At 38.8% G+C, this 25,893-nt stretch overlaps 1 protein-coding gene across 2 annotated transcripts in view; it reads right to left on the bottom strand.

Annotated features, from left to right (window-relative positions):
* The window catches only part of LOC122781772 (ADP-ribose glycohydrolase MACROD2-like), a 124,000-nt gene that overhangs the window by 74,521 nt on the left and 23,586 nt on the right, over positions 1-25,893 (bottom strand). For both annotated transcript variants that reach the window (XM_044045779.1, XM_044045780.1), the window contains exons 3-4: positions 14,287-14,317; positions 5,397-5,470 (exon numbers count right to left, since the gene is read on the bottom strand). In XM_044045779.1, the coding sequence (XP_043901714.1) occupies positions 5,397-5,470; positions 14,287-14,317 (105 nt within the window). The remainder of the gene's footprint in view (positions 1-5,396; positions 5,471-14,286; positions 14,318-25,893) is intronic.

Below are 25,893 nucleotides of genomic sequence, written 5' to 3'. Positions count from 1 at the left end.
CCGGTGATCATTATGTGGTTATCAAGAGTAAAGCAACACCTTGGCTGTTGGACAAGACAGTGTGATGAATTTTAATCAAATCATTTGAATGAGCACTGAGGATACTGTCACATTTGGTGATCATAATAAACATAACCCTTGAAGGCAGGGAAATTAATCAAAACTAACGTGGTAGCAGTCAAATATTTTTGAGGAAATAACTTCCACAAGTGTATTCAGAGATTGGATTCCAATAATCTTAAAAAATAAAACTAAACCAACCTGGGATTAAGGGAATCAAAGAGCACACATCATATTATCCAGATTGAGCAAGATAATAAAATCCTCAGATCATAAAAGTCATAAAATCCTCATTCTGCTGCCTTGGGCCAAATGACTGCCACTAATGTATTAGACTACATGGCATACATTGGTGCCAACAAAGTAATTCACTGACAGAGAAAACTAATAAAGCATTCACACACACAATTATTTAGCCAAATCTGCAGGTGCCTGACAGAGCTGAGAGAGGATATGGCTCTCTGAGGTCAAACAATGTGTCTCCAATCACACAAAACAATTCAGTAAGTGGATGCAGAGCCAAGTGTTTAGTCATGCTCTCAGCTCCTGATATGGCCATATCTCCATGACACTCTCAGATGATTCAAAGGGGTAGACATTGACTTCAAAAGACCAGTGCTGACTTTGAACACCGTGCCAGTTGCACAAACCATCAGCAGCACACAGTAAATTTGTGCCTCTCTTGGCCACAGATGCAACACTTGGCAAAGTCTCTTCATTAAATACTAGAACATCATGACATCATGAAGAAGTAACACGGTAAAAGACAGCTGAAGTACCGCCCCAGTTGGTGTTAGCTTCTGTTCCAATAGCTGTCAGTATTCCAGCATAGGGTTTTTTTTTTCATCACTTTGAGCGAAGTATACAGTTCACACTCTAATTGGTTATCTGGTTATATAAAGTATAGAAAGTAACACTTTCTAAAAAGTGTTTGCTATGGTGCTTAAGTGCCTTTGAGATGTTTAACCCTTTGAGATGTTTTTACACCTTGATTGTCTTGTGCCCTTCGTAAACAAGGCATCTGGGTGGAGAACAGCGTTGGAAACAGAGGTGCCTGTGAACCTGTTGAGAAAGTCACAACAACACCTAACGTCTGAGAAAACAAAATTCTCGATTTGATGAAACAAACATGGAAGTGTTTGATCTTGATCCTTTATATTATATCTGGTTTTCTCCAGCAGCCACGTTTATACATCCTTCAGAACTACATGTCCTATACATTTCCATGTACATCAAAAATAACACAGCAACTTAACACAAATTTCCATCAAAACTTTGTGAGAGACGTCTACATTTAAAAAAAAAGGACCAAATGACCAAATTTGCTTGATTAACATGCACACTTGTGTTTCAGCCTTTTTGAAAAATGATAAGTTAAATGTCTTCTGGACAAGGCAAAAAAAAACTAGCATTTGAACTATCATGTGCATGTAAAGTAGGGTTATAAACCAGCAGAGGTAGCACAAATATAGTTAACATTCTGCTTGCCATGTCAGTGAGATAAAGCTGGTCCCAATACACAAAAATGTAATTCCCATTTAAATTAACTGCTCAAAAGAGCAACCATCCATCTCACTGAACTGAATGACAATTGACACCTCAATGTTGTCATGTCAAAATGTAGCCTTCTGAAGTGATATTCATTCACACAGAATAACACAATCATACGAAACACACACCCTACTGTATGCATTCCTAATAGTCATCTGACATTTGTCACAAATCACTGTTAAATCTCCCGTCTTGGCTTGAAATAAAATGTATTATCAGGTGTCTTAAATGACAAAAGCAACAAAGGTAAACAGATCATTCACAGAGCAGGAAAACGGGATGTAAACAGCTGTTTTGGGAGTGTCATCTGCACAGCTTAGTGCTTAATACTAAAACCCAAACCAGAGTGATGTTGAAAGGTGAAATCTCTACACGTCAATTTTTTCCTGAGCAGTGCAGCAGAGCTTATTATTGACTTTAAATGTGTCTCAAGTGTTCAGTCTGTGTCAGTAATGCTTGGCTCCCTGGCCCTCGAAATGCTTCATTAAAAAGCTTGGCCATCCAGAGCACATCCGCGGCAGCCAAATAGAGTGTCAGACCACATTTTTCAACTGCAGATTAAACCTTTGCAAGTTTGAATTAAACCAAATTAGATCTGAAAATGAGAAATAATCCAAAGCCAAATAAGCGGAGAGGTGAGCAGCCTGTGACCAGGAGGAAACTCGTCCCAACACATTATGGATGACTGGATGTGTTGGACTGCCTGCATTCACTTATACCTTTTTGAAGACATTAGAGTTCCCTGCTGTCTTGTTTACATAATAACCACATATTCTATGTCTTTTATTTGTGTGGCAGATACAGGAACACTGAGGATGACCTCCAATATTCTTTCATCTATGTGATCTGAAGGACCACTCTTGGGCTGACGGCTCTCTAGATTAAAGCATCTGCCCTCTCTGGCCACAGCAAGGCTGTTTATTCTTCCACAAGGGAAGTGTAGATGCTTTTAAGAGTAAATTTCACGCTGGCACTGGGGTCGTTTATACACTGGTGAGTGCATCAGGGCTACAGTGTGCTGGGGCTTGGGAGATAAACTCACTGCTAATCAATCACAGCATCCATCCCCTTCTCTCTCTCTCTCTCTCTAACAGATACACACACAAAGTGTCACTGCTCTTTCAATCAGCGGACAATTACAGTTCAATTGCCATTTGTGTGACTGCAACAACCTGCCATATTCGCATGCTTCTCGACAGGATGACACACATGCAAAGATATAAACAGATGGACATAAACAGACAATGCTTTGTTGTCAGTATGTGGGGGGGGAGAGATAGGTGATGTGGGGTCCTGTACTCTGCCACCCCAGTGTGTTAGATCTACAGCCAGCCCATTTGACTGAAATTCAACCACAATAGCACATAATCTTTCTCAAAGCAGAGCCCTGAAATGATTCGCCTCTGTGGACGCCCACAACATAGGCTCCATGGAGCCAGAGGTGAGCGCGTAGAGCAATCTAGTCCCATTGTTCTATGCATGATAATCCGGCCTTCAAACCTTTCATTCTCTCCATGTATTGGAAAAGCTGTGTACAATTTGTGATATAAGCTACTGCAGCAATACTGCAGTATAGTATAGATAGTATAACACTTCTCATTTAAGGCCTTCTTTATTGACTGTAGGCTCTTGGTGTAAGACAAGACTGTGTAGTTAACAATTGTCAGCTGATGAATTTTCTATGAGTTGACACAGCCTGAAACAGAAACATGTCAGTTATTAATCATGTTGACACTGGGTGTGTCAATTGAGTAAATGTGCAGTGATGAATTGGATTTCTAAACATATCAAACAAGGCAGTAAGCATTCATCTTAACATTTAATGTGCAAACGAAAGCGACATTAAACGCAGCATGCCCTCCTTCCCTCCAGACATAATACATTTATTTTGAATATGTATTAATATTCTGCTCAAATTCTTTACCTGTGATTCAAAAAAACTAAATTGACATGATTAAAAGGAAATTCTTCACATAGTTTATCCCTTTTCATAACCTGTTTCAGGCATTGAGTGTAACTATTCACTGAGTGAATGCAGATTTGAGAGAAGACCTTCTGCCCAGTTTGTCATTCTGTGGTTTGATTGCAAGGTTTTCCAAAGTGCAGGAAATATTGCTTTGCTCCGATGTTGTTAAAAGCTGGTTCGAAAAAGCTGAGAAACCACAGCTTGTATTGGCAGAGTTTTAGTTTTGGCAAACAGTATCCAAGGGAAGCCTCCTTCCATAGATGTCTCCCCCTCTCCATTAAATGGTAATATATTCCACTTGATCCAGCCAAACCAGAAATAGCCGTCCGTCAGCATATAACAAAACTGTCTCGTCTGTACGAAGACGTGCAGCTACTGTGTGGATGTGGAAGAACAAAGTTTTTTTTCTGCTTATTTACCATCAGCAATAAGGTATACACACAAAGCGTTGATGGATTTCACAAGAAGAGGACAATCAGCAATCAGCCGGTAGAGAAAGAAGCTGTAAACATAACACATCAATGGCAAAGTCACCCAGCAGCTCAATATCATTTGGCTGTCTGTTCACAACATCACCGACACCAGCTGAGGGATGTTGTAACACTTCAAGCTGTGAGCTTTAAAAACACCACAATCCACAGTGACAGGTATAAACACTGACAGAGTAAACAGAGATGACCCTTGAAGGTTACCGTCACTAAATGACTCGCATCACCAATGTTCTGCACAGTATCAAACAGCCTCCTAACAACGGGACAAAATGTCATAATGAGCCGTTAATGAAAATGTACCACTGTGACACATATCATTTTAATGCATATTACATAAAGAGATAATTCACAACATTAAAATCGGTAAGTGGTTTTAATGTTGTGCGTTAAACTTAGCCCTAGCTTCAATTTGGTCATCATCTATCATCATGAACACAGTGCTGATACATGACAAGAAAGCCATAATACTGTATTTTATACAGTATCATAGGGTCTCATACTGTACATTGAATATACACTAAACAAATTTTATTACTTGTTTAATTAAATTAGATAATTATAATAATGTTCCTTAAACAAGCACACTGGAGTTTGTTTCTCTCACTTTCTGGATAACAAGGCTGCAATGTTGGCTTCACTGTGGTAAAGACTCTTAGAACAGTGTGCTGCTCAATCTTCATCAGAAGTGGCTTTGAAATGAACAAGTTCACAGCCATTACTCACAGGGGAGATGGATTATATTAAGTCTATTTGTGGTTATTTTAAATAATTTCTCTTTGGCTCCTCAGTTATAAACAAAAATTGAAGATGATTATCGGTTTGTTAGATTTTAACATTGCTCCTGTTGTTCACTTGATTGTGTTTATATGTATTTTTTTTATTTTATTTTCCTCAAAATACAATCTGGTGAAAATGTATTTTGGAAGATGTTTGGACTTCATTTCCTCGGAGGCATGGTCATTATTTATTTTAAACAAAACCAATTCCAGATTATTTCATCTGATGTGTTTTTGTTCTTCTGGGTTTACGAACACTCCCCAGCATAGACCAATTAAACAGACAACAGACCATTTAAGGCCCGATTAGTCTCAGACTGGCTTTTACTTTGATATGCATGCAGAGTACAAACTAAATGGTTGATCATGCGAGGCAGATGGATAAGTCTTATACAGAGATGTGTTGGAATTAGTGGCTCAGTGTTTTTGCTCTAGTCCAACGGTCTCCACTCACTGCAAATTGACAAAATCAGAAAATAGGTAGAGCCTGCACAAATGCATTGTCAGCTTGAGACTGACAGTTGTTCGGTTTGAATATGCATGATGTCTTACCATATCAGAATTATCTTCAATCCAACTTTTTACTGTTTTCAGAGCGATGTCAGCTGCCGGGTCATTCGGGAAGCCTAGTACAGAGAGAGAGAGAGAGAGAGAGAGAGGGTGTCATTAATAGTGGAAACAGCCGGCAGATATAAAAGGGACACATTAACAAACAAAAGAACAGAAAGACAAACTGATATCTCCACAGGTTTTTAATTAATAAAAAAATAATCATATAAATATAAATACTGGAGTGAGTTTGAAGCTGCGTGTAACTGCATGCCTTGCACCAAGCTACGAGTTAAAGGATATATTAGACAAATATGGCCCATTTTTTCAGTTGTGACCGACGTGATTCAAGCTTTAAAAGTAAATGCTTTTCTATTCTACAACCCTCGACTTCCACAAAGGACCACGGGTTACAACAGACACCGTCTTCCTCTAACGACAGAGGTCAAGACCTCAATCTCAACCCACATCAACTGATACAAAGGCCAAAGTTGTAACCTGTTGGTTGTTATATCCTCAAATATTTTTCTTGGGTACAACTATAACAATCTATGACCTATGAAACTGGCTTACAAGTACTGCGGCGACCTCTGCCCTTTAAGTTAGATGTTATAATACAAAATAAAAAGCCACAAAGGTCTAGCCTAACATTTCCAGAATTCTTTCATTTCAGACCAACTGCTGTCAAAAGCCTCTCAATAACATTTCTACAAATCCATTGAATCTACTGCGATGGCAGTGAAGATGTACTGTAGGTTACCTCATTCACAGTCTGACTACTGTTGTGTTCGCTCTCTCGCTCTGTGTGTAGTTCTCTCTCTCTCTGTCTCAGTTTTAAAGAGCTTAGCTGAGCTCCTGTGCAAGCTCTGGTAGAAGCGAGATGTGAGCCGCATACCAGTCGGCGATGACCGCCTGTCTGCTCCCACGGCTCTGTTAGGCAGTATCTGCAGACAGTGCATAGCCCGTTTACGGCTCCTGCCCTTTAAAAGCTGCCCCGAGAGCTGTACACTCAGAACCTAATCCAGCATGCCAAATCAGTTTGCAGGTCACCTAATTCCTCTTGTCTCCACAACACACTTAACCTCTTCAGTGATATCACTTTGTCTGGTGATGTTTCCTTTTTTGAAAACTGTTTGCACACATATGCAGGTGTACCAACACTTCAACTCACACATCAAGTAAAGTTGACAAACAGATGTGCAGAAGACAAAGAAAAGAAGGAAACTAGATCCGTGGGGACCAGGAACAGCTGTTAGGAAAGAGCATCCATGATGGGAAAGAAGTGTTACAGACGCAAGCACATAAATAAGTAACACAAATTTGTAAATTGTTAAAGAAGTAAGTAACTTACTTGTGCTTTTACAAGGCACCATTATGTTGTGCAAAAAAAACCAGGCCTTCATCATTGTGATTTGATATGTTGGTCACTAGCAGTGGTTTGGTGCCATTTAGTACATTTAATCAATCTAGTCTGTGTGGAGTTTCTACAAATGCTCTATTGATTTAAGAACCATACCTATTAATCATAGCGTGAAGTGTGAAAAGAAGAGAGAGGGTGAAAGGAGGTTAGCTATACAGCCAGAGGAAAAAGATAAAAGCAAGGACGGATGGTAAACAGTAAAAAAAAAAAATAAAAACAAGAGAAAGGATGGGACACTGAAAAAAGGGTCAGTGCTGCTGGGGGCAGCTCGCCAGAAGAACTCTGCTCAGCGGTAACATGACTAGCCCAAGGTCAACAGCAGCAGCTCAAGTGAATCGACAGCTCTTTCTCATCATTTGTCTCTTTCACCTCTCCTAACATCTCCTCTAAGTGTGTCAGCTTGGCCAAGCACTGCATGTTCAAATGTTGAAAAACACAGCCTTTTCCTCCACCTCTGCTGGTCACAGTAATCACCGCACTGTTAATGACACAATCAAGTTACAGGTTTAAAAGAAAAAAAAAGAAGTGAGCCGACTGTTTTATATTGTCGTTTGTTTATATCGTGTAGTTTGTTTTTTTTTGTCTTCTGCCCTCAACAACCTCCTCTTTATCCTCTTTTGCAGTGTGGAGGGTTTAGTGTAAAGTAATCTGTCAGGAGGTCGAGAGCTGGCATCAGGACCTCCAGGGTCCCCGCACTGCTTGGTCTGACTCTATCTTATGCTGGGAATATGGACGGCTCAGAGAGATTTGTCTTGGTGAGGTACACTGATGGGATGTGTGCAGTGCAGTGCCACTGATGAGGACTCAGGTGGTGCAGTGTTATTTCTGCTGATGGCTCCTCTACTTCATCACCAGGCAGAACACAACATCCAGAGAGAGAGGGAGAGTAAGGCACTTGCCATGTGAACGAGGCGTGAAGGTGGCACTATGTGTTTCTGTATCTGTATCGTACATACAGTGCAGTGTTATATCAGCTAGATTTTGATAATTCAGGCTTGTGACCAGGAGTAATTTATTTAACCATTAAGTCTGCCATGGGAGAGCAAGCTCTTTGCAGTTGTTCAGAGTTCTTGCAATCATTTGATGTCTATGACTATTTTTAAGCCCCAATCAAAAAGTATGAACAACATGTGAGCAGGATTAATTTCCTTTGAAATGAAATGAAAGGTTCAATTACATCCATGTCTCCATGTCAGCACAGTGAGTTATACCAAAAGGGAATCTTAAAACAGAATTCACATATTCTATCCTGTGATCTTGGACACGTAGGGTCTTTGTTATAATGAAGAAAAAGAGAGCACTAAAATCACCTTTATCGATCCTGGTAGTGAATATAATTTTAAGTATTGTCTATGAAATTAGAAACTAAAGGTGCTTTGGATGTTCTTGGATAAAAAAGCACAAACATAAACCCATATATTCAGTTTATAATGAAGCAGCTCCCAGCTTTCATCAAAGATATCTCTGTGAATCTGTGAAAGTTAGAAGCTCATGTTCAAAAATATCCTCTAAACTAGAACGCAGGAAAAATAATATAGATGTGTGTTCTGCCTTAGGGAGGATTTTTGCTTTAAGGAAGAAGAAAGCCCATTGCTCTCCCTTTTGCCAACATGGCAACTATTTCATATGCTTACTTTTCCTACAAACTTGTGTAGCTAAGGTGTTTTACTGTGGTGAGAAGGAGTGAGAAGTATGGCTACATCGCCTGATAAAGCAAGGAGTAGTGGAGTAAGTCATCAAGTTGAATGCATGTCTGCGCTATGATGCATTCCCATGGTTTGTTTGTTTGCAAATATATAGGAAACACATACTGCAGACCAAACCACTTTTGTTTTTTTCCTGAGTGAGCTTATATTGTGAAAAGAACACCACAACAGCATGCTGCTATTTTGGGTTTCACCATTTTTTTTTTTTTTTTTCTCTGAGCACGTTTTTTATGAGGCTTGTGTCTGACCAAATTCGAAAAAGAAAAAACAAAGTACGAAATCATACTGGTGGTCCTTCTCCTCTCCTCAGTCGGTCAAGTTCATGTCTCAACACTCGTCATTCATTTTGATGAGCTATCTACCTCACACTAGCACATAGCCTGAGGCTGAGGTGTCTGGCACTTGTAAATTCCTGATGGGTCTTTGAAACGGCACAGTAAACATAGGAAATCTGTTATAGGAAAAATAACAAAAAACAAAGCAAACAGTTTCGATTCCATTTTTCTAGGCTGATTTTTTTTTAAACTATTGACCACATGTATCTTTTAAAAATATTTCTGTTAAGGAATATTTGTGTATATATATATTTATTTTTATTTTTTTTTAAAAAGACTGCAGCTCGGATAAGTGTTAAAAAAAGAGAGGGGGGGCATGTTGAAATATATATGAATACAATGTAGATTAGTTGATTGTGCTTTGTGCACCAGGATAAAATCATTATTATGTATTCCAGCTGTGAAATTAGCTTGTTAAAAGCAGCCGTGCCACGTTTCCCTCTGGAAAGGGAGGGGGGAGAGGGTTGTCACCCCATTAAGGCCCAGAGGAGAGGTGAGGTGACCCGGGTGGAGGACAGAGTAGTGCCCCAGGACTCTAGATGCCAAAGAGTTGGTGTCAAATTGCTTGGAGTGCCTTTCTACACTAACACTGGGACATGGCAGGGCTGTGACCATGACCGACTTTGCAGCCCACAGAAGGAGACAGAGACAAAGAGGGATGGGAGGATACTGTGTGAAGAAGACAAGCAGAGAAAAGAGGTAGGGAAGAAAGAGAGCACCCTCTGTGACACAACAGATGATGACCTTCCTTGGAAAACATTCCATATAGGTGGCGCCATGCTTTGTCCTACATGCTAAAATTAACAACGGACATTTCTTTCTTTTTTAAAAACAGTCAGAAAAGTGTATGATACACAAACATTTAATGCTCAGCCAGGTTTCTCAGAGTCCTAAATCTATTGCCCTGTGGCAATACATTACATTTGGCTCGTCATCCATGAAAATGGTAGAGGGAGGTCTAGCTTTGAGTACAATGCATAATGTGTGACTAAGGTAAATGGAGTTCACATTGCCTCTGAGCATACACTCTGCTGCCCACTAATACAGCATGTTGCTACCATGTACCTTTCCCAGCTGGGCTATACGCTCACTGAGGGGACTTCCTGGAGCCATTTCTTGTTCACAGGAAGGCATCACTGTCATGAGATAAAGTGCCATGGATGTCTACACATTTCCTAATCCCAGGCAGGGATGAAGAGAGCCAGAATATGATGCTGGCTGAAGAAAAAAAATCTCCTTGATATCTTTGAAGTAGCAGACAATACAGTGGAATGGCAGAGTGGATATACTGGGAGAGCTTGGCTGGATTATATCCACATCTCACATAGCCACTCAGAGCTAAAAGTCCTCTGTCAACAATCCTTAGCTCCATCACAGAGACAGATGAGTCAAAGGTAAGCAGTAAGCAGTAAATAGAGCAGCAATTTATCCTAAGGAGAGCAGGGCTGTTTTTGTGTTGAGGGCCTTTGATTGTTCTGATAGGATAAGGTTATAAAAGCACATCCGATGACACCTGTCAAGGAAATAGTAGTTCACGTCCTTGCTTTTCTGTTGTGTAAAGTCAGCCTTTTGCTTCATGCTCCGATTGATCACAGCAGACGCCTCTGAACCTGTACGGTTCATTACCATGCTCCTGGAAAGTGGTCTTTCAGTGCTGGCAATGACATAAACACCACAAGGCTGGAAGGGCTAAACTGTCAACAATGCTTCATGAAATGAGATTTTTATGGCTTTACTTGAGTTAGTGTCTCTGCCTATGTGCGAGCATGCATGTGTATAGGTGTAAGAACCACCTGTGACAGAGAAAAAAAGACTGCAAAAGACACAAGAATGTATGGGTGGGAAGACAGGAGAGCAGAGATACAAAAAGAGAAAATGACCTCTCTAAGTTGAAGTAGTTGGACTCTTGGCACTGATCTTGTGAGACACTGAGAGGTGTCTCCTTCGTGGAAGGAATAATCCATTTATACCTGGGTACCGTGGCTGTGATTGATGTGCAAACGGGGGCAGCACTTAATAACCTCTATCATGCCGGGTGACCTCACGGCCCATGGTGGGCACTAGTTTGTTTATGGGTGGTACCTCCGACACACTATTCGTGCAGAAATTCTGTTGTGGCTAATGGGCTGGACTGAGGGATTGGACTGTCAGTGCAGTGTGAGCCCTCATTTTTCTTTCCAAGCGTCTAAGGTACCCCTGCGCACCCCTGTTACACCCAACCTCCCTGCTCTGCGATCATCTGTCAATGGTGACTGAGTCTCCTGGAGAATGGAGGCGTGAGAGACTGTGTCAATTAGCATTACCTGTCCTGACAAATCTGTTTTCCTCTCCACAAAGGTCTCGGATAACTTGTTCTTGATTCCCCTCTGTCATGATGTTGGGGGCACACTAGTTGTTTTCCAACTGCACTACAAGTGTGTAAATGGGTCAAATGCACATATAGTACCTGCACGGGAGCATGACCATGTCCACACGTATATAAAGATGGCTATAAACGTTCTACAGAGACAGACAGAGAGGCAGAGGGAAGGATGTGAAGTTCACAGTGAAAAGCTTTTGTTTACATTGTTGAAATGGACGCTGACCTTAAAGGTTATCTAAAATGTACAGAAAATGTCAAAACACCTGACAAGATAGCAGGGCCTCCTTTTGGAGCATGGGTGTTCTCAGGGGGGCAGAGGGAGGAGTCATAGACAACAACATCACAGCACTGTACTTTCTCTGCTTCCTTCGAAGGTCCCGCTTCTATTTGCCCTCTGCATGCTGTGTGAAGATCTTCAGTCTTAATCAGCTGTATTGTTATGTGGAGATGCCATAATGGCAAGCACTAAGCTGTTTATTTATTGAACAGGCTGTTTAATCCAGCCTCACCCCTCCCCACTGCAAGTGTGGCTCTGCTTTGATGTGAGGAGCTGCTGATGGAGTGCTATGAAGTCCACAGCACTACAGTGAAGCACAATAAGCAGTGTCCTCATCAGCATCAAACAGAGACCCCGCTCTCTTTTGTTTGTCAAGGCTATTTTTATGACACTTCAAAAGAGTTACTCGGCACTGTCTATTTTATTCCCTCAATTCAACCAGTAAAAAGTGTCATTGTACATGTACAACATGTTACATGTAGAACATGCTTACATGTAGTTTGTACATTTTAAAATTATTATTTTGTTGTTTGCCTTATTTTTCATGCTTGTCATACTTTTTGAGCTACTGACTTGTGACAGTTTTTTAACAAGTTAACAGTAAATCTGCAGCAGATTCTGGGCACTAATGATCGTCTAATGACTTTTCATAATCACCTTGAGGCAACACCAAAGTTTTTTGTTGGTAAACTTTACAGATAAATGGTGATGTCACATGGCCACATTAATGCAAAACATGCAGTAGGACACTCCTGTGGAAAATAGGAAAATATGAGAAGAGGAATGAGTTTTATGCACATGACTGCAGACATGAGTGTCAATAAAGTTGGAGGAGAAAGAGAGAGCACACTGGGAATTAGAGAATTTACATTTTTGTGGCAATCTTGTCATTGACACTTTATCATTAACCACTCTGAGATGCATGTGTAGACAGGTGGCATAGACAGACAGACAAAAGGAGGAAGATTAGGTGAAGAAATTGTGAGTTGTTGTGCGTCTCATGAAAAAAAGATGGCTGGAAAATGTTCAATATCCTAAGAGAGAAGAGTTCCATCCAGCACAGAGTGCATAATTACAAACATCTAGTGATTTATAAGCACAAAGGCTGTTTTTATCACACACACGAGGCTTCACACACACGCACGCACTCCGGTTTCTTTCTTTATTTCTCTGCCACTTGGACTATCTTGTAATCATCCACAGGCATGGAAATTCAACTGTGACTCCTGTAACTGTCTGAAGATTTCTAGTCATCCAGGACCTTATATTTTATTATAAGAAGGCTTCATGTTTCATGTATACTGTGTTATAGTGCTGTGCCTACACACACACACACACACACACAAATATATATGTATATATAATTATTTCTCAATCACTTCAATGGAACACATCCATACAATACAGGAGAGAGACATGTATGCACATGTAAAATAACAAACCTTCCTTTACACTTGAACATTGCACGACCCTGGCTCTTAGAACTGAAGAGGAACCCTAATTAATGTTATTGGTAACACCATTCCATGCTGAAAATGACCTGCTGTGAATAAGGTCCATTATGCCAGGCTTATTCCAGACATGCTTTAGTATTATATACACATGCTGTATGAGTGAAACTCATTGACAGTTTGCTAATATATAACACTGACTTTGAGTCACATCGTTCCAGTCCAAATGCTAATGATCAGAGGATGTGAGAGACATAAAAATAACAAAGCTGCCCTGAGAACTCTATATCAAACTCTGTTATCACAGACATAACGTCACACATTGTATTTTATTAAGGTGCTGTTTTTTGCCCAGAATGTGCAAACTATCACAAAGAGATTAAAAAAAAAGAGAGAAAAAAAGAAGCAATAGTGTATGTTTGGAGCTTGTTTTAATGAGTCCAGCAACAGTTTGTCAGGCTCTATAATCAGTGCATTCTAATCAGTAACTGTTTTTTGAGATGTTTAATATTTCAGCGCACAACTCGCTGGCAGCTGACAGTTAATCACAATGGAGGGTTGATATGGAGGAAGACTGATGTCTTAGGATGGAACATGTCTGGCTTTATTAATACTATTCAGAGGAAAACAGATGCAAGGCTGTGCGTATTTCTGATAGCAGCTGATATATTACTGGCATTTTTTTGCATAGACATTTGACAAATAACGAGCAATAGATCTCAAAGCTACATGTTGCACATGGTATTTTTGAAGATCACTCTACTTTCTTGCACACTATCTGATTGTTATGCTATCACCAAAAATACATTTTAATGCCAGTTGTAAACGGGGTACACATTTTACAAGATCCCCGCTCTTGTAAAGCCTGTAATAAGTTCATGGGGAGTGATCAAAGCAAATTAACCTTTGTCTTAAGCAATGAATGGTGAAAAAAAGGTGTATCACTTATCAGCAGATCATTTTTATACTGTATATAACACAGTAAGTTTCCCTGCATTTCACATTATTTTCCATCAAACCTTCAAATCCTTTTTCATTCAACAAATGTGAAATGTTTCAATGTGACTTTGTTTTAGTCTAATGAGAACACCAGCTCCTTGCCAGCAATGTCTTGCTGCATATGAGGCCTGGTCCCATAAGAGAGTAGAAGCATAGTGCAGGGTCTACATTGTGCTCACCTTACAGTATGAGGTTGTGTCTTTGTGCAACACAGTGTAAGGTTAACTTATCAGTGCTCTGTTTCAAAGTCAAAGCCTTGTAAATATAGTAGCTATGTTATTTTGGACTTTATAACAACAACTTAAAATCAAATTAAAATAAAAACAGGAGATATTCAACTCACCATAGATGCCTGTGGATATACATGGGAAGGCCTGTGCAGAAAAAAAGAGACAAACATTTGATAAATGGTATTATTTTTTGTAAACAAAATAAAACCCACAGCAGATAAAATATGATAAACGACCGAAAATAAACATTGCACTGCAGTATACAGCATTTAACTACAGCTACACTCGGACAACTCTTTACCTTTATTGTTTACTTCTACTGCTTCATTGCTCAATCCCAAGAGGAGCAATTTACAAAAATAACATTTGTGCAAGTCCCTACAATATTGAATGCACAACAACATTTTTACCACACTCTGCACAATGCACAAACACAAACACACATTTTTAACTGTGTATTTTTCGGTTCTGGCTTTCCCAGACAGACGCATTAAATCAACTTGTAAAAACCCTATTTACACACACACACTCAATGGATAATCATGATCACTGCTGTGTTAAGGAGGTTGCTCGACAAACTTTTATCACATACAGTTGCTTCAATGAACGACGGCCATTTAGTACTTATTGCCCATACTTGTTGTCCATAACAGTCGTAGTTTGCAAATGTTGCCTGAGGGCACAGTGGCTTAGACTCATGTGAATTCATAGGTGTGTGTGTGTGTGTGTGGAGCTCTCTGCTTAATAATCTCCAGGCCATGAATATACAAATGAGGTTGATTGATCCTGTCTGTTGCCTACAGCCTAATACACACAGACCCTCTATTCCATCGATATGCAAAGAACTTACCCAGAGGCCAGGACTACTTCACTGATCAAATGCCGCTTCAGCCTAATGATACACATCTTTTATTTCATGAATTTACATCTATAGACTAATTTCACACTGCGTAAAGTTGATGAAAACTGACAACAGTGACTCAGCTGTGTTTAAAAAGCAACACTGCTGTCACAGCAGGGGACTTTTCAGGGCCTTTGATTAAAATGAGTAAGTCAAGGGAACCCACATTTGGATCAATAATCATTAATGTCCCACCAACCACCAACATACGAGGACACACACACACACAAAAAGACATCAGAATAAAGATTATAAAGGTTTACATGAACTAAAGAGCAAAAAACACACATATTTATGGCCGTCTTTTCCAAAAAGATTATAAAAAGTAACCACCTTGTAATAGTTCTTGCTTTGTAGCACTTTGCAGCAGATATATTATTCAAGCATGGCTTCATAGCTGAAAATAGTTTCATTATTCTTTACTTCTGTGAGCAAATATATTATGATACATAGGCCTTGCTGCATCCGTCCCTATTTCACATTCATCTTTTTAAGTATATTAATAAACAGTAAAGAGAAAGGATTTTTTTTTCAAAGGGCCCATTTGTCCTGAAAAGCAGCTGAATACGTGCTTTACTTCCTACATTCATCAACAGGCGTGGTCGCAACATTAATATAATAAGATGGCAAATAAAAAAAAGAAGAAGAGACATTTCCAGTAGCAGTCCACAACTGATGTTGTGAATATAGAACAACAAAACACCACAACGATTAATCAAAGAATAAAACCCATATGTCAGTTTCTACTAAGTCAAACAGTTTGCTGTGCCACACTGACCCTGTCAAGTTGTTTTCTCAATACATGCTGTTGCAGCAGCTGTGGCAAGCTCACTTTGTTTTAGAACTGAAAACGCAGTTATTAAATATGAAAGACAAAGACAACAAAATATGTCACCTCATATAATTATAAAGACAAGTAGTCCAGGTCACTGATTTTGCGCGGCTTTAATCTCTTCAACTGACAGATAAAGGCAAAATAAACAGAATTCACATCTTAAGAATAGATATAGATGTCTGAAGGATAAACTTTTTATTTCTTTTTCTTTTTTATCCATAGCATTGCACTCCATGACACCCTCTCTGAGATCCAACAGTCGGTTTGTCCTTGCTTTAAGTGGAAGAGGAATGAGCCTCCGTTTGAATTCTTATTTACCAGTTTTAGGTTCCACCTGTCAAGGTGAATCTTCCTTCGTTGGGGTGATTTAAATCTTTGACCAAAGCTCTGACCTTTCCAGATGACTGTCTAGGTCTGACACAAACCACGGATGATGAAGCATGGAAAAGCATGGCCATTTTTAGTCCTGTGCTCAGCTTTGCACACATACAGATGGATATTGAGACTGAGAGTAGAAAAATATCCAAAAGACTCCAATATATATAAATAAACAATAACATTGAAAGACGATGCAACATATGAACAGATGTGTATTTGAAATTCCCAGAATATGTCGAAACAAGAGCAGGAATGAAATGCAATGCTTCATATACTGTAGGAGCACTTACAATCCATTAAATCAAAGCAGCATCTTGATATTTTTTTTTTACCAGGGAAATACTTTTGGGTACTGTCTAAAGGATGCCAGGTATATGTTAGATAATGGTCAATACAAATATGAATAAAAATATCTCTTGAAGTGGTGTAACAATAAGAGGAAAGTAAAAATGAAGATAACCCTCATTTCCTGTCTATGCCACAGCTGCCAAACTGATCCCAAGCACAAAGGCTTGCTATGCTCTCTCGAATGCTCTGGCTACAATAACACCTTAACACGTCAGGCTGTTTGAATGACATGCCATCAGCATAATCATTAAAAAACCTTTTTTGTTAGTTCCACTAAGAAGTATCGATCTCCCTTGTGCGAAATGCATCCGGTAATCACTTAACTGTACGCTGTAAAGATCTGACATCTTTGTGGCACACAGTGATGTTTAAGGGACAGTTATTGCTAAAAGCAAAAAAAAAGACGTATACACCCAATAAAACTGTAAAGCCTGTCTTGGCAGACACATCTATTCTCTCCTTCATCCATAAATGAAACAATAAAACACTCTGAGGTGCGCATGAATTATAATCTCACTGCCAATCAATGTCTGTGAATATCAACGTGATCCGAAGTATCCAGGTGCACGAAAGCTTTAGCTATTAAATACGTACGTCTAATGCAATTGTATGCACTGGGTGGAGAATGATTGTTTACTGCATAACAACAGATGGGTCAGTCTCACTGTAACTGTCCATTGTTAAACACTTATATTCCTCAAGAGACAAGAAACACACGTTTGTCAGGATCCAATCATCTGTTGGGATGGCGTGTACGCCCCAAGTGAATGAAAAAAACAAAACAAAAAAACAACCTTAGATTTTAATAACCACAGCATCTAACACTTCAAACCTAATTTTACTCCACATCAACACTAAGCCACCGTAGAAGCTATTTTGATAGTTGTTAGCATACCTGTGTATCAACTTACACTCCATAAGGTCTAGTGTTAATTAGGACAGTCAGCGGTATCTATGCTGTCATGACCTATGATTCTTAGTTTAGGTTATTATTTTTATCTCTGGCTGCTCATTAGAAGTGAGTCAGCATGTCCGCCTGCACCCTTTGTCTGACATGTTGGCTTGTTGCTGATTTTCTTTGCTTAGGGAATGTTCAGAAATTGGTCACCGGGGAAATTATTCTGTTGCTGGAGCTCCTCCCTAATCTATCACAAAGCTTAAAAGTGGAGCACCTTTCCTCTCAGTTTCCCTGCTCACTTATTCAGCTCGCAGTTTATTAAATACAGCGCAGACGGGCCACATTGTTTATTGAAAGAAAAAAAATATGTAGCTCCTGAACAATAGTGGCTCGTTTTAATGGGCATGGCATTAATTACAATTCCCAAGCATTTACTGTGATGTTTTTACATGGCATTGGATTAAAAAAAAAGAAAAAAGGAAAAAAAACGAACAGCTTGTTAAAACAATGATTTATCGACTTTAATGTGTGACTACAGTTTTCTAAAGACAGTGCTCATAAAACTAATTCACTGTTATTCCACGGAGATCATGATAGCCTGCAGCTTTCAGTCATTTGTTTGGCAGCAGGAAATGACACAGTAAAGATGGCTCAACCTGTGGCAAAATATGGCCGTCCTGCTGTAGCTGTCACCCTCCCATGCTGCAGCCACTACGGGGTAGCTATGAGCAGTCAGGTAAAAGTAAGTAAACCATAGATGGGCACAGCGACAATGGGATCCTGCTAGGGGAGTACCTTGTCTCAGCTGGCTGAGTAAATAGCAGTGAACCCAGGGTGCTGCCCCCGTAGTTTGAAGCCCCCTAGCCTGTTTGCAAATGGAAGCTATACTTATAAATCACAGCTGCAAGGGGAGACCTTGTGCAAATGCAACCAGAAGTATGTTATTATTCACCACAGTTGCCACACTGTGGTCTTACATTGAAGTATCACAACCTGAATCTGAGACATCCTCTGTGTTGACTGCTATAATTCTTTAAGCATGTAGGTCATGTCTGTCTAACACAGCTGCTGTAAACCTGCTGCTGCTGCTGCTGCTGGAACAGCACATCATGGTTCATCAAGGATGGGGAAATGCAAAGAGTGAAAAAACCTAAACGCTCAAGTACCACCAGCCATTTTTATATTTGCCGTAATGACGTGTAACTATTATTATCACAATAATAATCCGACAGTCCATTAAGGACTAAACATCACCATCATTCCGAATAACAGCTTATTTATGTTAAGTTGTTTTTATATACGGCTCTGCTACTGAATGATGGAGAATCCATTATATGAACAAACCAGTATAAGAAACTCCTCTGCTCCTCTCGGGTCTCGTCTGCAGTAAACTATGAAAATATGCTGCCACCACCTAAATAGTTTCCCTAGGTAAAACCTAACAGAAAGGAGATCAGTGACAATCTAGACTAAAAGACACTGAGAAACATTACTACAACAACATGTTTTTGTTGACATCTATTGTGCTTGGTAAGTTTGAGTCTGGAGTAGAGATGAAACGAAATTGCAAAAAAGATTATGATGTTTCCAGTGAGGAATTACGACGGAGTATTAGGGCTAAACTGAAGGGAAATCTCTCAAGAATAATGTGATATTATGAGGGGAAAAAAGTTGCAATATTAGGAGAATTTCTTCTTTAAAGTGTATGAGATGTTTTAAATCATTATTTAATTAAATGTAATATTATCATTAAATAGCAACAGCACACAGATGTTGTAGTGGATGCAGTCGTCCACTACCAACCAATTTCCTCCTCCACAAAAGAGACCATGTCCTCCAAGTCTGTGTGATTCTTTTTTCAAAACAAACTCAGTTTCTGGCACAATCTTTTCAAAGTCCTGATGCTGTGCCAAAAGCTTAGGAATTTCCAGACCAAAATATGCTAAATACACTTTATTCTCATAATATGACAACTTTATTCTAATTATATTATTCTATTTATACACAATGCAGTGTTTTAACCTGGTGTGATTTTATAGAGAGGATGAGACTATGAGGAAAAACAATAATCTTTTGCTAACCTATGTCGTTTGTGCCTACACCTAACCACAGGTGACTCGCTGAAGCTAAAGCTAAGACTATTCATTACCAAGTAAAGATATCATCACCCTCATATCTCTCAAACATGTCACAAGTGGATAAAACATTTCAGATACAGTACATGTATGTGCTATTGTCTTTCAGAAAATACATTCCTTAAAATTTTGTTTGTGAATGTCATTTTTTAGGAGACATGGTTGAATAAAGCTCAGGGTGCCCTCTATTGGTTTCTTCATTGCACTTAGTTCCATCGTGCTCATTCCATATGTAATACATGCAATAGATGCAGCGTAGCAGGTGTAAATAGAGAGGCTGCAGCGTGTCCCTCGGCCAAACTCATGACAAGAGTGAGATGAATGGATAGAAGGGGAAAAAAAGGTGTAAATGCTGCAGCCAGTGGGTAGGGCATGAGCAGTGGAGCAAACACAAGCAGATACTGGACTGATGGCTGTTTGATTCATTGGTCCATGACCAAACTGTATGGTTGATCAAACTGAAGCCCAAAGCTACAGTGTAGCAGCACACTAAGAGGCTTTGGAAAATAAATAAATACAATAGTCAACTTCATTGGGATCAAAAATGCAGCTCTTATAAAGAGTTATAAAATAGTAATGTGTGATACTTTTAATATTTAAATATATGTTGTGTTGTACTAGTATATTGAATGCATAAATACCACCGACTTGTACGCTTAAAATTTTCTCTTTTATTATTCATATCAGTGTGAGTTCATGCAGAGGTCTGCTGGTGACAGTCAGTGTTAAAGACGGAGCCTTTAGACCGGCATGAAAACAACAACACTCATACAATCAGATATCTGCTCATATTTATGTACAAGAGCATGTGCTTTTTTATCAGTTAAAATTATATCACTGACCAGAGCGACAGAGAAGAAAAGATGCAAAAGGAAGCAAAATAAACACCTGATACAGTGGTGAGACAAACCGACTGACTTAGATATGACCTGCATTCAAAGTTTCAAAGTAGGTAAGGAACAAACATTTTATATATATATATATATATATATATATATATATATATATATATATATATATATATATATATATATATATATTATATATATACATATACAATTTATTGATTACTTACTGTGATTAATTAAATCAATGCTAATCAGAAGATCAGAAAGTAGAGGTTTTTTCGACTAGCACTTATGTGGTTGTGTTGTCTAATCAAAAATGAAATGCAGTGTTTGTTTTAGACAGGTCTATTATTACGCGTATGACACCTTTAACAAAAACCCTTCCCATTTCGCTTTGATGAAAAACAGTGGGAGCAGCATGGCTGTGTTGTCCTATACCAGTGGAGAGTATGCTATAAAACCTGAAGGCTCGACATTACTGAGCTTGCATCATCAGCCATTATTCAGGTAATTTAATTTTTCCCCTTCATTTGGTGACCAAACTTTATTTGTTCCCCGTACGAGAGCTTTACCGTTTGAATACCGGCTTTTATTCGACAGTTTATGATTGCCAACATCCATCTCCTTTTAAGGCTTTGAACTTTACTTTGATTAAGATCCTCACGCTGATATGATTATAAAGATCTTATGATTTTTTTTTTATTGTATTTATCACAAGGGCTGTGACATTATAAACAGGCATTTTGATTGAATCCAATGATGGAAGCAAAGAAAGAAGCAAACAAAAGTAGATGAGATCATTCTGAGCAAAACGATGGATTTGCATATTTGAACCTCAACACCCGGCAGTGTAGAAGACATTATTCAATAAGCCCCGGGGCCTGTGAAGACCGTGATTATTGCATTGACTGCCTAAGAAATGTAGAACATGTATGCATATGTGTAGCATTAGATATCATCGTCATTTCAGTGACCTAAATTACAGGCAGCATTATATGATCAAAGCAGTGAATCAAACTGCTGTTTCGTGAAGTAAATCAAAGTGAGGACAAAAACAAATAATAAGCAAAAGAGACAAGACAAGTTAAATATCCCTCGACGGGAGGAAGGTAAGACCAAGGTAAACTGTAAATGGATTCCTGAACATTCATAGCCTGTGTCAAACTGCATCTGTGGAGATTAACAGCATATGGCGTTGGGAGGTTAGAATTATCAGTAATCCTAAAATATAGCCCATGATTTGTGCTGCGAGAACAGAAGATTCCCAAGTGGTTGACCTAAATGAAAGTAAAATAATAATTAGGGGGCATTTTTCATGAGACATTACTTTAATTTCTATGCATAAATCAACTTCAACAGCACATTTAATCAGAGAAAAGAAAAAAATGGCTTTTTGGTCCTGCAGTATGTAATCATATGTACCCTTCCAGTCTAAGGTTACTAATTAAACATTTTTTTCTTTCAAGGCATCCTTCAACACTTCAAAAACATCATATCAAAGTGGCTTCAAAGTCAAAATCCCCACTCTGGTTTTTGACGTGACAGAACAGCATAAATATAAGGACAAGTGACTTACTGCACGGCCACAGTGATGTTCATGTTCATGACTACAAGTTAGGGCGATAATGAATAAATGTCTAATTGAGAATTTTTTTTTTACTGAAATTGCTATGATTCGCAATATGAGAGGCAGTGATACTTTTTACACATTCTCATTTGAATAATACATTTTAAATGATGATTGTGTGATATTAATTTTGTGCAGATCTATGAGAAACAAAGATGTTTTCTTCAGTCTATAAAAGGTGATGTGTCTAGGCCACACACACATTTTGGCTTTAAGAAATATTGCGCCTCAAGCCGTATTGCGATTTCAAACAATTAACTGTTAAGCCCTACTACAAGTGTCTTGCATCTGAACTTTTGAGACAACCTGTCCTATAAAACAGCATGCATGCACAAAATGTCTTTTTTGCATGCGTCATCAACAATAACAGAGAATGATACATTTGTGAGACCACTCGCTATTGAATTGGTGGATCAGTTAGAGAACATGTATCGTTATTCATACCTCACATGGGACTTTCATAAATAAAAGCTATTAGCAAATTAGTGTGTGAGATTTAGCAGTGGCACATTTGTTTGGGCAAAAAAAAGCCACTTGGATTCTGATTATGTCACTTAACCACATGTCAGATATACAGTATATTTGATCTGGGACGACATATGTATTTAAGTGATACAAATCTGATTTGAAAATTGGTTTGTGTGATTAGGTTTGTGTTGTCCACACAGCTCTGAGAAAATCATATGCAGTTTAAATAAAAACACCTGGCCTTAAAACACATCCACTTGACTGACCACTTAAAAGACACGGGTATCTTTAATTGCAAACAGCAAATGTCTGACTATGTCAGAAAGAGCTGCATGAAGATGCTGCGTGAATCAAAAAGCTGTGCACTGCTCCGCAAAGAAAAAAGAACAGTGAATAAAGGTGAGTGGTAGTAAGAAAAAGCGGTCATCTAAAGACAGCATGGATAATAGATGAAAATGGAAAAGTCTATAAATGAATGTGGTTAAAGTAATATTAATATTTTTGGTTGGTCCTGAAGTGGGTAAAACTGTATCAAGTTAAAACAAAAATAACTTAAGTATATGGTCAGCACGGTGGCAGGCATTAATCTGATTAAGAAAGAAAACAGAAAAATAAAATCTTAATGAATAGTCACGACGCTGGTTGTATAAAGAAGTCCATTTGAATGTAAGTCTTGGAGAAATAGGCTTCTGTCCACTTGATTCATAATATAAGTTAATAATTTCCTGGGAAGTTAATCATGTCAATTGCTAGTGTCAACTCTACTTCAATAGAAGATGATGTCACTTTTGAAAATGATATTCCCATTTACACGGGAATGGATGACTACCTCACTGAGGTATAGACAAAGTTGCCAACTTAACATTCAGGCAAATTGAGGGACCCCATATCCCATTTTATTAAACTTTTTTAATTCCTCTCTAATTGTATAGAATGGAAAAGCTAAATAAAATATTACCCAGAAGAACAAAGATGTTGGCTCTCAACAGAATTATAAGGGATGATGAAATAGGCCATAACCACATTTCCCAAAGCACTACATACAAAATAAAAACTAATGTTTGTTAAGAGACACAGGCTCATTAACTGCAAATCGAACAGAGCACTCTGGACTGATGCAGTGGTGACCTCATGGAAGCGTGGTAGTACAGTAGAGTACATAATTATTATTGAATCAGATACATTTTCCAATTAGGACAGTAAATGTTTGTCTTGTTTGCTGTAAGCAAAAAAAAAACAGCCTAGCTTGGGTTAAGTTTGTTTCTTCTGAGTTCTTCTTTGGCCTTGTGCCTCAGGAATAATTACTGCCAGACATGAAGCTTCGGAAGTTTTTGTCAACTAGGAATTTAATGGACTTAATGAACTCTCTTTGTTAACGGAAGCTGAGCAGGATCTGAGATTGCCTTTATCGCATTCAGCTCCACAACTCCAGTGACAGCACATTCCATTTGCATAGTACCATTGATAAAGTCAGTGTGACTCAGTGTCATTGTGGAATAAAAGTGCAGCCAAATAGATGGATGACTTGAATTATGGATAACTGTATGACATGTTTTTGTGGAAAGGATATAGCTGTTGTTTTCTACATCTAGTGTTTATGTATATGACTGGGCTCAATCTATACCGGATGCACAGAGATGAAACTAATAGATGTTCTGATGGAACGCTTGGTGAAGTTAGACAATAACATTAAAACATTTGAAATAATAATATTGCAAAAACTGTACAGTTTCACTTTTGCACATCTCACAGGCACACATCTGTTGTTAGAACTCAGTCTGTATACCAGAGCTCAGGTTTGAACATGAAAGTCTGTTTATCCATATAGTCTCTGGGCAGACTCGGCCCCAGCAGCACACTTTCACTTAAAAGCCCTGCGCAACATAAAGCCATAAATCTGAGCTTGCCCAGAGGTAAGAGCAACCAACGCTAATTAACAGTAGCAGGATAAGAGGTCAAGGCCTGTGTCTTATTAGCATGAGAAAACACTATTTTTCAATTTAGTATATATACTGGTTGGGTGCATTTCAAGTAATGAATATTTAAGCTTGCAGCAATCCATGTGCATGAGTACAAATGCATGCACTGTATACACAGCCATGAACATTACCAACCTCAGTTAATTCCAGCTGTATGAACATAAGGATAACTAAATATTCTTTACATAACTGCCACCATAAATGCTACAGCTTCAGGGAAGACATACACAGTAAGGTTGCTGATCCACAGTAAGGTGCAATTTAGGTGAGCTGCACAGAGTTGCTTTTCAACGTCTACCTCTTTTAAAGAACTCTGGTAAAAGGACATATAGTAAGCTCTGAGGAGGTCAGGTCATCTTCTGTGCAAACCTGTGGGCCATTCCCTCACACTTTGATCTGAGCTATGACGATGGTGTGGCGAGGAGAGGCTAGGGAGTGGAGGGATTTGGAACAGAGGGGACACACAGAGTGACAGCTTCCTTTGTGTTCATTTCATCCTCATTGTGGGCATAATGTCAGAGAGCATGCAAACCAGTGTTTTCTCTTAGGTGTTTTTTTTGTTCCTGCTGTAAAACCCTCAAACTCTTAAAAAGAGAGATCAAAGGGGCAGTGGGCTCATTGATAACTGCATAATGGCTCACTTAAAGAGAACAAGCATTTTACCAAGATGTGCACTTGGTTCAAACTGCAAGCTATTAGTCATGCTGTCGGCTTATTTCCATATGTGTTTTATTGTCTCATGGGCAAGGCTGCAGCACCTACTCACATTTATTGCACTCATGGCAGATCTAATGATATTCAGCACCTGCGGCAAAAACAGAGGGCCTTGTACCTTTCTGTGATCATATAGAGGGACTCTGACAATGTGAATGCACATTTCAATTTTGTCTAACTTTCTTTAATGAGATGTTAGCATGAATTCATTCAGAAAGGCAGACATTATAATTTAAGTATAGTGACAAGGAAAGGAAAAACAGCATGCATATGCGGGATTTTCATGTTCTGCTTCTCAGCAACTTTGACGATGATTATACACTTATCATCAGAATGAAATGCAGCTCATTTACAGCTGCTTGAGTGTACTGTTGACGGGGCAGTAGCTGCTGGCTAATAGCAATAGTAATAGCAGTATGTCCTTCATTAATAAATGTTAGCTTTAAGTATTAGCCATAGATCTGACACAAATGTGATACTATATTAGGCTGCAGCTGTGTGGTGAATAAGGCCCACCATGCTCAATAATGGTGCAGTGATGTTTATTTTAGGCCTTTCAGTGAAAATATCAGTGAAACTATAGGAATCA

The sequence above is a fragment of the Solea senegalensis genome, linkage group LG15 (genome assembly GCF_019176455.1).
Source record: "Solea senegalensis isolate Sse05_10M linkage group LG15, IFAPA_SoseM_1, whole genome shotgun sequence".
In the NCBI taxonomy this organism is placed as follows: domain Eukaryota; kingdom Metazoa; phylum Chordata; class Actinopteri; order Pleuronectiformes; family Soleidae; genus Solea; species Solea senegalensis.
The sequence above is the reverse complement of the archived record's forward strand: the minus strand, read 5'-3'. Positions and strand labels throughout refer to the sequence as shown.